General features: G+C 39.3%; 1 protein-coding gene across 1 annotated transcript in view; it reads right to left on the minus strand.

Annotated features, from left to right (window-relative positions):
• Window positions 1-458: 458 nt before the first annotated feature.
• LOC140233790 (uncharacterized) overlaps window positions 459-13,368 on the minus strand; it is a 43,218-nt gene continuing 30,308 nt past the window's right edge. The window contains exons 29-34 of the mRNA XM_072313883.1: window positions 9,645-9,758; window positions 9,000-9,146; window positions 3,477-3,531; window positions 2,833-3,024; window positions 1,600-1,677; window positions 459-709 (exon numbers count right to left, since the gene is read on the minus strand). Coding sequence (XP_072169984.1) covers window positions 510-709; window positions 1,600-1,677; window positions 2,833-3,024; window positions 3,477-3,531; window positions 9,000-9,146; window positions 9,645-9,758 — 786 coding nt within the window. The 3' untranslated portion in view covers window positions 459-509. The remainder of the gene's footprint in view (window positions 710-1,599; window positions 1,678-2,832; window positions 3,025-3,476; window positions 3,532-8,999; window positions 9,147-9,644; window positions 9,759-13,368) is intronic.

Raw genomic sequence — 13,368 nt, forward strand, 5'->3', positions numbered from 1 at the left:
AACTGTCGTACTCAGATACAAGATTCTATATGTTTTTCAACATGTCATAAGTCATAACAACTTTATTGTCGAGTCATAGCGATTTTATTTGATATCTACCAGAAGCTTAAGCAGTTCGAATCGCAACATGCCTCCAAAGACAGATGAAAGTAATGTGTAACATAGACGAAGTAAAACAAACTGAAAAGAGACTTAAATGAAAACAGAGGGCGGCACGAAATAATTGTAAATCAAGCTGACTTACAAAGGCACTTCTGAACTTTGCAAAAATATTTTATATATATTTTTTTTATTATTATACTTCGTTTTGAATGCTACTGGCAATTATCATGGCGACCTTTGGTACTATATCTGGCACGACCGACGTGGGTATGTGGGCGGCTAAACTGTCATGAACGTGCTTGCGTATGCAATCGATGAAGGTTGCTCCAAACGTAGAAGCCTCCGATACTGTGTTTGTCTTGTAGCTATTGCAGTATTACGGGACAGCTGTACCGCAGGGACTGGCATTAACCTTTATTGTTGAGGTCGACGTTCGTTTGTGGGACCTGGAACGGGTACGTCCCCGGTGCATAGTTGCAGTACTCGCAGTAACCCGGTTGGCCTTGCTTGCCGGGTTCACCGCGGTCACCCGTCGCGCCCGGCGGACCGGCGAATCCTGGTTGACCGATCTCGCCTCGTCGGCCAATGCCTGGTTTACCTGGTAAGCCTTTGCACAAAGCAAAGAAAGGAGAGAAACGTCATCAATACAGAATGATGTACAACGCCGTATACGGTTTGGACGCAGCGTGTATGTCGGGCATCTTATTCGTGTGAGTATGATCTTATTCTATGTGTTTACGACACTTTCATACCTGGCACTGCCTGAAGGAGTATGAGCAAGAGAAACTCTAGCAATGATCTACGAGTTTATGTGCCGACCGCTACGCATAATAGTTCCAGTTGAACAATGTTATGGTGTCTTATCCAATTTTAGTTTGCCGAGCTTTGCACAGTGTCCATTTACCTCTCAGTCCAAGGATAAGCTTACCATCTGGCATCACACGATGCGGTATTTAGAATCAGGACTTTTCTTCCATTCATTCAAAGTCCCATGCATTGCACATTACTTTCGTGACTCCATAAAGAGCAAAGGATCTCTCGGGGCCTTTCTGTCAATTTCAAAAAAAATTGCCAACAAAAAAAATTATAAAACAAACTATCGAAACCTGATAAACTGCGCCTAGACAAAACGAAGGTAGAAAATGATCACATAAACAAAAATAGATCTTACTATTCGCAGAGAAAAAGACCTTACTATTCCCAGAAAGACAAATCTTATTCCTAGAAAAATAGATGTGTCTATTCTTAAAGAGATAGACTTTATCACCTACGGTGTATTTCCAGAAAGAAAGATCTTACTATTCCTAGAAGGATAGATTGTACTATTCCTAGAAAGATAGACGATCAATGGCTTAGACAGAGACATAGACAAATGGAGAGTGAACTAGAGACGGAGAGAGAGACAGAGAGAGAGAGAGAGAGAGAGAAGGTGGGGATGGAAAGATTGATTTTGTAGATTGAAAGATGGAAGGGGAAAATGCAGGGTATATCACTTACCCACTGGTCCCGGTGGGCCCATGGGCCCGGTGAATCCCGACCCTTTGTCCCCTTTGTCTCCCTTCTTTCCAGGAGGTCCTGACAAATGAAAACAAGGGAAGAAATATTATGTGACATGATGCATAACGTTTGACGTATATCTCCCATTTCACAATCTAACTTTAACAGAGCAAAGTTATACCATCGGAATTGATTAGGTTTAATCAAAATTGGACCTTAAAGGTAAAACATATATGATATGACTTAAAAGTTTTACTTTTTTTTTAAATGAAAAAAGTGGTACTTCTGCAAGTTGTTCGATTAGTAAAAGAATACACAGGTACTGATTGACATTTCGTTCCTAGGAAGGAAAATATAAACGTCGTAAAAGAGTGTTTGTAATACATGCTAAATATTCATGCTAAACACACACATTTTGGGGGCAAATTGACAATCAAATATTCGATCTGTTCTTCCATGAAACGTCAAAGAAATGATAACTATTGAATTACAGGGAAGACTTCTCTAATTAACGATATGCGAAATGACAACCTATAATATTTGTACTTTACTTATAAGTACGTTTATGGAAAATCATACATGTACAATGAGAAATATGATGATATATCCACACATTAATAAACAGACACATGAATATATAGTACACACACGTTCTCTGAAAAAAAAAAAAACACGCCTTACAGGAAACGGATAATGGTGATGGGTTCTGAGTGGACTAAGCACCACGAATAGCATTACTTATTAGAAGGAAAATATACGCTGTTGTCGCTTTCACCGTACAGACGTCATTCTACGATGCCTTTCGGCCATCAGGCATATAGCATTGATTTCAGAAAACGTAATAAGGAAGAACTTGAGGTACGAATTTTCTCCAGTTTGTCTGGCCTCTGTAAAAATGAAATTTGTAAGATCGTACTGCTGATCTTCAAAAAAAAAAAAAAAAAATCGGGGAGAATCGAACCTGTCATCTGCTTGCTTTCTTGGCAGTCACACGACCACCAGGGCTGCTATCCCTGGTTGCCAGCAGTGACACGATGAACCATGGGAAAGCCTGGTGGTAATGTGACTGCCAAGAAAGCAGTTCGGTTCCCGCTGGTTCTTTTTCCGACATGTTTGTTAGAAAGTGTGGATCAGCGATCTCCGATCTTACAAATTTTATTCGTACAAAGTGCAGACAAATCGAAAAATAACAATCTCTTACTTTCGAGGTAAAACTTGTCTCCAAGGCCTTACCTCTTATTCCCACTGGTCCACTACTTCCGATAGCCCCAGGACGTCCCATATTTCCTTGTACTCCCGTGAGTCCCCGAGGTCCTACAGGACCTACATGGCCCATGTTGCCGGGCGGGCCCGGGTCACCTTGGATGCTCTCGCCCGGTGGCCCTGGTGGGCCGCGGAAGCGCTCGGCGAACTCCTCAAGTTTGTCTTGGGAAAAAAAAAAACACAACAACAACAACAAAATTAACCAAATCAAACAAATAGCACACAAAACAGAAAGTAAACAAGAAGAAATGATTTCAAAGTGCAGCTAAATGACGAAGACGACAAGAAAGATAATGACGACGATAATGACAACCATCATAATGACAATGACAGTAATATTATTGATGAAAAGAAGTTATGCAGGAGAAGCAGAAGAAGAGTGATATTTTATAAGTTTAAGTTTACACACACACACACACACACACACAAAGCGATAAAATTTCTCGTATGGTTTCGGAAGAAGGGTTTGATGAAAAAATTGGAACAATTAAATTTCGTTAACAAACAACACACATTGATCGTTAGAATTGTGAAAATCGGATAATCAAAATATTCGGCCTCTTTACCAAGCTAACGCGGATACCATTTTTCTAAAGGGAATCAGAGCAACTTACTCTGAAAATATCTGTCAATGAGTCTCAAGATCTCGTCTTCTGTTGGGGTCAATCCCTGAAATAAAAACAAACAAAAAATGACAGAGAGAGAGAACAGTCCACTTCAAAGCCACCTCAATAGGCCTATACAAAAATCGTTCCACGTTTATAATAAACTTTATCAAATGAGGAGTCCTAAGACACATCTCGAGGTAAAGTTTGTGGGACATAATGCTAATTGACTGCAATGTTGGACTTTACATCTGTGCTATGTGACATCATTTGTATAATTGACATATGCTTTTTTCTGTTATAGAGTTCGTTTAGTCTTTTTCCAGGGGGTACTGTTCCTAGAACCATAAAAGACTAAACGAACTCTATAACAGAAAAAAAGGTTCTAGGAACAGTACCCCCTGGAAAACCACCCTCCGGATAACTACCACCCGGATAATTACCCCCCAGGACAATTCCCCCCTAGGGCAACTACCCCCCGGACAACTACCCTCCAAGGGCAATTACCCTCCAGGGTAATTACCCCCTAGGACAACTACCCCCCGGACAACTACCCTCCTAGGGCAATCACCCCCCAGGGCAATTCCCCCTTTTAATAGGAAAACTACCCCCTGGATAACTACCCCTCGGATAACTACCCCTGGATAACTACCCCCTCGGATAACTACCCCCTGGATAACTACCCCCCGGAAAACTACCCCCTGGGTAACTACCCCCCGGAGAACTACCCCCTGGATAACTACCCCCGGAGAACTACCCCCTGGGTAACTACCCCCCGGAGAACTACCCCCTGGGTAACTACCCCCAGGATAACTACCCCCCGGATAACTACCCCCCCGGATAACTACCCCCCGGATAACTACCCCCGGATAATTACCCCTCGGATAATTACCCCCCGGATAATTACCCCCGGATAATTACCCTCCGGATAACTACCCCCCCCCCCCGATAATTACCACCAGGATAATTATCCCCAGGTTAATTACCCCCTCCTCCGATAACTAGACCCCAGATAACTTCCACCCGATAACTACACCCTCCGATAACTTCCCGAGGATGATTACCCCGGATAAGCAAGCCTACAACTCCCCCTCCCCTATAACTATCTAGACGAAAATTACCCCCAGGACAGTGCACCACGCCAATTACCCCCTGGGTAACTACCTCCCGGGTCATCGCCCCCCCCCCCCATCTTACCTTTAATAAAAAGAATATCATTACTACAGGAAACGAAGTTCTTTGTATTATTTACCAGGAATCACGGAGATGCCATACTGATACATCATTTTATGAAAACAACATCTTAAAGATTTACGATTTGTATCGTTTGCACTTAGGACAATTTATGTAAAAGCTTAATTTCTCCCTCTGTATTATGACTCTATGTTCATAAAAAACGAAGCTGTCCCTTCATATCCTACCCGGTAATCCAGTAAATGCCAATGCCTTTAACCAAACTATTTTCGCTAAATCTGTATTTTCTTTTACTGTTCCGAAATTTCGGATTTCTCTTGATAGTATAGTATAAAAGAAGTTTTAAGTTTGAATGCCTTTACCATTGAACTAAAGACATTTTGAAGAAATGTTACACTTCAGAATGAGTTAAACTTTTTGCAATATTTTTTTAACCACAATTGTCTATCGTTTACCACAACTCCATGTAACACTTCTTTATTTTGAGGAGCTTATATCTCATGCCTCACGTGCCCTGGTTTTCACCCATCATCTTCCTCTTCCCTCTCGCTTTTCTCTGTCCACCGTGAAGGTAGTCTATTCCTGTCATTCATAACTCACCTTTCCTCTTTCTCTCATTACAAGGGATTTATCTCGTGTGTGTTAATGTGCAGTGCACTCCCGTTAAAACGAAATGCTCAGGACCGGCAGGGTTTTTTTTTTTTTTTCGTTTTAACGAAATTTCGTTGTAACCGAACAAATATAATATGCAATGTATAACGAAAAGAAGGAAACCACGCATAAAAAAATTCTGTTTGTTGAATCCTCATCATACGCTGGAAAGCTATGTGAAATGGGAGAATACCTTTTTAATTTCGTTTAAATATTACATTTTAAAAAGAGCATAAAGTTGTTTGTGTTGTCTCACATGTGTAGAAAATGACGGTGTAGGATTTGGTTACAGTTCGCTATTCCAAAGGTTCTTTTCTTACTAAAGTACGTTACTCCGAAGACTCCTTATTCCGAAGTTTCGCCATTCCCGGGATTCCGATGGTTTGTTTATGTGAAGGTTCGCATTTCCGCAGAATCATTATTCCGAAAGTTCATAATTTAGATCAAAATGATATATTGTTCATTTTCCGAAGGTTCGTTGATCTGAAAATGAAATGAGGTTCGTCATTCTGAAGGTTTATAAATCAAAAAAAGAAAAAGGTTCACTAGTCAGAAAATCCGTTGTTCCGAAGGCTTTTTCATCAGAAAATGAAATAAGGTTCGTTATTCCGAAGAAATTTTGTTAATGAAAAAAAAATGAGAAAGGTTAGTTATTTCGAAGATTTATTTATCTTAAGACGATTATAAAGATTGCAATTCTTAAGTTTTGTTAGTGTACTCTCCTTTTTCCACCATGGATTAATGATACTTTTTGTAATGTTCCGATTAACGAACGTTTTGAATTCCTATCATTTTCGGACTAACGAACCGTATAAGAATAAGGACCATATTTTATTATCGAATTAACGAACCTTTGGAATAACGCCAAAATGTGCTTAATAACAAACCCTGTTTCATTTCCGAACTAACGAACATTTAGTTGTATCAGAATCTGTGTGTTTTGTATTAAAGGACTTCGGAACAATGAAACAAACCTTATCTGAATTCAAATTATTTTATTACAACAACGCAAGTTCCCCTCGGAAACTGTGCGTGATACACGGAGTGAACATTCAATGATGCGTTCGCTCATGCAGAGACGCTTTAATAATGCTTGTTCCGCTACGCATTTTCGAATGCGATCCGCATTTCGTTATAACGGAGCGCATTTCTTTTGTTTTTCTTTGTCAGTGGCGCTCAGAAAAGACTTCGTGATAACGAAAATTTTGTTATAACCGTCTTCGTTATAAGCGAATTTTGTACCATAGACTTTAATGGCGATAATTTTGGGACCAGAAGTTTTACTTCGTTATAACGAAATTTCGTTATAACCACCGTGTTCGTTGTAACGGGAGTGCACTGTATCTTTATTTGTGTACTTCGTCTCTGTCTTAATTTGCTTTTTTTGCATTGTTTCATCAATTTTGTAACTATTTTACTGTTATACCGTTAACGCTCATTTCAGAATTGCCCTACTGCATTATTGGGCATATTAACAACTAGTATATCAAGGATGTGGGAAGAGATTGTCACCTCCTTGGTATGATCACTGCAGAACATTACCTCCCTTGACAATTACTCCTTATTAAAATTAGGCTCCAAACAATCACCCCTCTTACAATAACTCTCCCCCAGAAAATTACGTCTCTCATTGTTATTTTCGAACACGTTAGCTATTTGAAATGAAAAAAAAAAAAAAAACATTTTTTCATATCGTCTGCTTTTGGTCGAGACCTAACTTCAGGTTTTAAACATCTTTTGGGTGAGATAATTAGAAACCCCTTACGAAATATTAAAGAGCATGTTATTCCAAGAAGAATTCAATTTTTTGAGAAAAAAAAATACTCTTGAAATGGCCGGGATAAAGCAGAGCAGCCCTATAATGTAAAAAGGATTCTGTCAACTACAACTCTCCCTAGATCTATTCAAAAAGAGGGTGCAGGACAAAAGACTTCGTTAACAACTAGGGGTGTTTTCTAAAAAAAAAAAAAAAAAAATACTGTTAAACTCGTAATATTTTACTCTTTCTAATGAGACTAACTTATATTTGAACTGGATTTCCTCTTAAAGTGTCGAGAACATTTAATTTGAAAACTAGCACAATTCTACTTGTATGTAAAACAAGCTCTAATTTTACTCTCATGACAGATTAGGGCACCTTTTGATAAAAGTTGCCAGTTATGACATCTTGTTAGTATCTAATAATTTCAATAAAACCATGGGTTCTGCTTGATTGATAAGCTCGAGTCACTGACTTGTTACCATGGACCTGCTTTGATCGACCTACAACGATTGGTAATTGTGTGGAACTGACAGCTTGTCAGGACTGATAACTTTCATAAAACCGTGCCCGGATCCTATCATAAATTATGGCTTTATATCGAAGAGTCCCTCGCTAATGTTAAGGGAATATGAATTGCAGTGAAATCAACTCTCCTTTTCTTATGTTTATCGTCTATCATGTGTTATAACGGTAGAAAATAAATGACAAGCCAAAAGAGTGATGACAGTGTAAGAGAAAGGTGCATCTTCTGATATGGTGTTATGAACTTATGGAAAATATACGACGGGTGGTAACTTTCGGGGGGGGGCGGGGAGGGAGGGTTGTCCAGTAGGTAAGTATCAGGAGGGGGCGGGGGGGGGGGGTTCGGGGTATTGTTAATTGGGGGGGGGGGTAGTAATCCGGGTGGTAGTTATCCTGGGGGTAGTTATCCGGGGGGTACTTATCCGGGGGGTAGTTATCCGGGGGATAGTTCTCCGGGGGGTAGTTCTCCGGGGGGTAGTTACCCAGGGGGTAGTTATCCAGGGGGTAGTTATCCAGGGGGTAGTTATCCGGGGGGTAGTTATCCAGGGGGTAGTTATCCGGGTGGTAGTTATCTGGGGGGTAGTTATCCGGGGGGTAGTCATCCAGGGGGTAGTTACCCAGGGGGTAGTTATCCGGGGGGTAGATGTCCTAGGGGTAATTGCCCTTGGGGGTAGTTGCCCTAGGAGGGTAGATGACCGGGTGGTAGTTTTCCTAGGGGGTAATGGCCCTGGAGGGTGATTGCCCTAGGAGGGTAGTTGTCCGGAGGGTAGTTGCCCTAAGGGGGAATAGACCGGGGGGGGGGGGGGGGTAATTATCCGGGTGGTAGTTATCCGGGGGGTAGTTGCCCAGGGGGTAAGTGCCCGGATACGGTCTTTTATAATTACCTGGTACAGTTCCTTCTGTTTAGTATTTGCTGCATGACCAATATTCCTGACAAATTTATATATCCCGAATATATATATATATATATATATATATATATATATGTATATATATATATATATATATATATATATATATATATATATATATATATATATATATATATATATATATATATATACACTTGTATATATATCTCTTGGAATATAATTGGATGCTGGAATTGTAGTAGTTACATGAAAATAGAGAAAAAAAAAACAAATTACAAGGAAATCCCACAGTGTTCAACAGGTTTCACTCAGTTGAGGAAAAGTCGTGAAGTGATTGTATAACAACACATCTTTGTGATACCAAAGTCTTTGACAATTAAAATTTCTCAAGTTCCCCGTTGTGAGTTTCACATCTTATGTGTGCAGGATGTTTGGTTTAAACATATAGAATCGACTCTACAATTTCATATTTATAAAATATGGAAATACCTGGAAAAATAGACATTTTTCACGCAATCACGTAGCACTTACTGGGATTCCGTTCGCACCGTCAACACCCGCTATGCCCTTGTCTCCCTTAAGTCCCAGGGAGCCCTTTAAACCGGGAAAACCCTGGATACCACGCGGACCGCTGGAACCCTGGGTGCCTTGATCTCCAGTTTCGCCTCTCTCTCCTTTCTATAATAGGAGTGGGAGGGAGAGGTGGGGACAAGTAGTGAGATGCCAACAAAAGGAATACCCTTATTCTAACCGTATCAAATGTCAAAAGAAGTAAGAAAACTCACGAAGTCACGATAAGGGCAACATTGAACAAAAATGATTGCGGTTTGGCAGTCCTAATGGTATTTCTTTTCGTGGAGAAATTATGTCAGTGAACGGATTCATAATGTCGAGATAGATGCATTTCCGTTTTGCTTCTGTTTCTTCTATGTTTTGATTTGTTTTGTCATCTTTTATTTGGCGGCCCTTGCACTTTGGCTTCAACACTTTTGCAGGACGATTAGTTCCTCGAAAATAATTTGTCATCACATGCAGGCCTACAGAAAATGGCCACCAAGAAGCAATTTCTATGATAAACGCACACCTTTAAAATCTCTTAAGTAGAGGCACCGCCAAGCGGATATATGCTCCGGAGGTGTAGAACCGTGCTAGAAATTAGGGGAACCTTTTACTCACCGGCCCTCGGGTTCCTTGGGCACCTGGCTGGCCGTCTTTGCCGTTCCGTCCCGGTGATCCCGTTTTACCCACTGCACCGGTTTCTCCCTTCTGTCCTCGTCTGCCTGGCAGTCCCTGGTAGCATACAATCACAAAATGCTTGTATTTCCCTAGATTTCACTTCCCATTTCCTAATTTCTCCTTCCACTTTCAAGTGTTCACTTCCATTAACAATACTTTTCCTAAAGTCCTTTCTATATTTACAAGATCTATATGATTTACGACATTTGTTTGTAAAAAAAAAAAAGTCACAGAAAACCACTGTGATTGTAATCTCTATATTATCGTTGTTTCTTCGTTTGTGCATTACATTCTTGAAAGAATAAGTTGCAGAAAAAAAGTTAAAATTGAACAATGAAAATGAAAATTCCTTTCTATGTTAACTCCATTGCCTCTTAGACCTGCAAATACATTAATTGCTGCATATCTCCTTGCCCTTTGGTTGTTGTTTTTTTCGAGGCACAACAACAATGATATACAGGATATGACAAATACCTCTGTCATCTTGCGTATGTCTATTCCTCGCATTGTTTCCATGGCATTATTGTGTAAGCATGCCTTAAATTCCATGGCTCATCGCATTTTGAGTCGAAGAAAGTGTCCAACAGAAAATGCTTACAGATATCAAATTCTTGAAAGTATGATTAAAATGGTAATAGCTATGACTCTACGTTTTGGTCATGGACAATGGTATTGGTTTGTTCTGATGGTTAAACTTTGATATACCTCTCTTATTACTAAATCCAATGGTATCAAACTGAAGAACGAATTATCACTTAATAGACAATTAAGCGTTCCGGGAATAAATACCATCCCATCACTTATTGGATCAACTTTATATAGGATTAGTAATACAACAGATGCTGCTTGCGAAAGTAAGACACATGGCAATGAAAAAAAGCACTAATCATATTGGTCATTTTGGTGATGATTATGATTAATAATATATTATATACATATACATATATACATATACATAATATATATATATATATATATATATATATATATACTGGCATCAAAAGACTTGACCAAAACATGGCGGGCGGTGCAAGAACAGTAAATCTATTGACATCAAATCTTGCACATTAATAGACGTGGCTGGTGTTGGGTAGCACCCCTTTAATCATCGAGCTTTCGGGCGAAAAGCCCTTCTTCAGGATCTATACAGTCAATGACAACAACGTATAACCAGATAACACGGGCAAGACACACACCACGTGATGAACTTCTCTCCTACAGAAAGGGAGGCGACACACATAAACAGGACATATTCTTTCCAATCACATACTCGCCTGCCACTGCCAAACTACCTCACATCACACACAAACACCACCAGACTCTACAACAATCTGACAACACCCGGGAATTATTCCCCAAACCCCCTACCATCTCCTTCCGCCGTGGACGCACAATAAGAGACCTCTTAGTTCGGGCCAAAGACCCCTCCCCCAGCACGCCATCACACAAACCTAACGGATTCTACCGTTGCAACTCACGAAAATGTAACCTTCACCAACACATCGTAGAAACTACAACATTCCAAAGCACAACCACAGGTAGACAATTCAAGATCTCCTCACACATCAACTGCAAATCCACATGCGTCATATACCTCCTAACATGCTCACTCTGTCATAAACAGTACGTCGGGAAAACAGAAACAACACTGTACACAAGAATCAACAACACACTATCAGAAATACGTAACTACCACAACCCACATCACAAAACACTCCCATACACCAAACATTTCAACCTACCCTCACACTCATTATCCAACCCACAACTTACAGCCATCGAAACTATCGAGAGCAAATCACACACGACAACATTACGCCGAGAATCCTTTTGGATTGACAAGTTAAAAACCCTCCACCCAAACGGAATTAACATAGAACCTTAATGTCTTTTTTGCTTTTTTGCTTTTTTTTCTTTTTTTCTTTTTCTTTTTTACTGATTGTCAGATATGTATGAGTAATTGTAGAAATAAATGTAAGTATGTATGTATGTTTGTATATATATTTTGTTTTTGAATCATGGGAAAGTATTGAATAGATGTATGAGGGTGTATTATATAGAGATAGATGAGAGGAGATTGATTGAATGTTAGTGTATAAAAATATGTTATTTTTTTAGATTATTACAATATTTGTTAGACTAATTGAATGTTAGTATATGATAAATATGTTATTGTTTGAGAAGGTTAGAATAATTTTTAGTTAGATAGAATTAGTGATTGATGTACATGTAGGTAGATATATGATAGGTAATGTAATAATGGTATATGTATTTTGGGAAAGTTGAACTGTAGTTAAAGTAACGTGGTTGTAAGTATGTAAGTATTTGGATAAATAGATTCATGTGTATAAATTATATTATGTATGCGGATATGTATGTTTGTATGTATTATAAGAGGTGTATTAATATGTAGAAATTGTAATGGTAATTTGGAAGTTTTTCTGTATTGTTGGATGGAAAAAATTTTTGAGTATTGGTAGTTTTTGATTGATTATTGAGAACGAGCCTTAGTACAGGAACGCCCCCCCCCCCCATATACACAAATACATATAAGATACACCCGACCACAATCTTCACACAGACAACACTACAAGACCACACTCAGCACCAACACAGTAAGTTTTGTTTTGCGATTGTATTTAGTAATAGTATGCTGATTTGTTTTTTGTTATAAAATGCGCTGAATTGAGGTATGTTTTATGTTGAGTATATTTTGAAATGTATAGTATATGAGGCTAGTTGAGTTTAGTATGATTTTATACCTAGGTTGATTTTATTTATACGTTGTTGTCATTGACTGTATAGATCCTGAAGAAGGGCTTTTCGCCCGAAAGCTCGATGATTAAAGGGGTGCTACCCAACACCAGCCACGTCTATTAATGTGCAAGATTTGATGTCAATATATATATATATATATATGAAGAGCTTGCTTCCAAAAGGCGCTAAATCCAATTTTTATCGAACTCCATCTTTCGCATGATTCGAACAGATCTTTGTCATGTGCATATAAGGCACTAAAAATTTAATCAAAATTGTTTGAGGAAATATGAAAAAATCAAGCATGAAATTCACGCTTTCAACCAAAAGGCGCTAAATCCATTTTTGCTTTCAACCAAAAGGCGCTATATCCAATTTCTCTATTCCGGTCTCTGATTGGTCAGAGCACGCCAGCTAGGGGTGCTCTGACCAATGAGAACATGCAACACGTACTATTACATGCAGCGATACTGCACTACATAGTTCAATGGCAATTCTTCACGGTCATGGATCACTACCACTGTTGTCTGTAGTGCTGTACAGAACCATGGCTATCAGTCGAAAGTACATGACAGTTTCATAATGGATGAAAGACCCAAGACTGCCGGTGATCTAAAAAGTGGTACGAAAAGTGGAAAAATGAAGCAGTGTTGAAGAAATGCAAGGCTAAGCAGTGGAAATACAGCTGTGAAAGGTGAGTTTACTTATCTGTACGACGCCCAGATTAAGTCAGTCCCATATGTGCATCTTGGTGTTGGGACCGAGATGGGCATCATACTCAATTTTGAACATGTTGAGTTGATTTATGAGCAACGTAGAATGTCAAATTTGGGTTTTATTACAAATTTTATAATTAATCATTCAATGGGATCAATAATCTGCTGGGGAAAATTGTGAAATGGGCCCC

This window comes from Diadema setosum, chromosome 10 (assembly GCF_964275005.1).
Source record: "Diadema setosum chromosome 10, eeDiaSeto1, whole genome shotgun sequence".
NCBI lineage: Eukaryota > Metazoa > Echinodermata > Echinoidea > Diadematoida > Diadematidae > Diadema > Diadema setosum.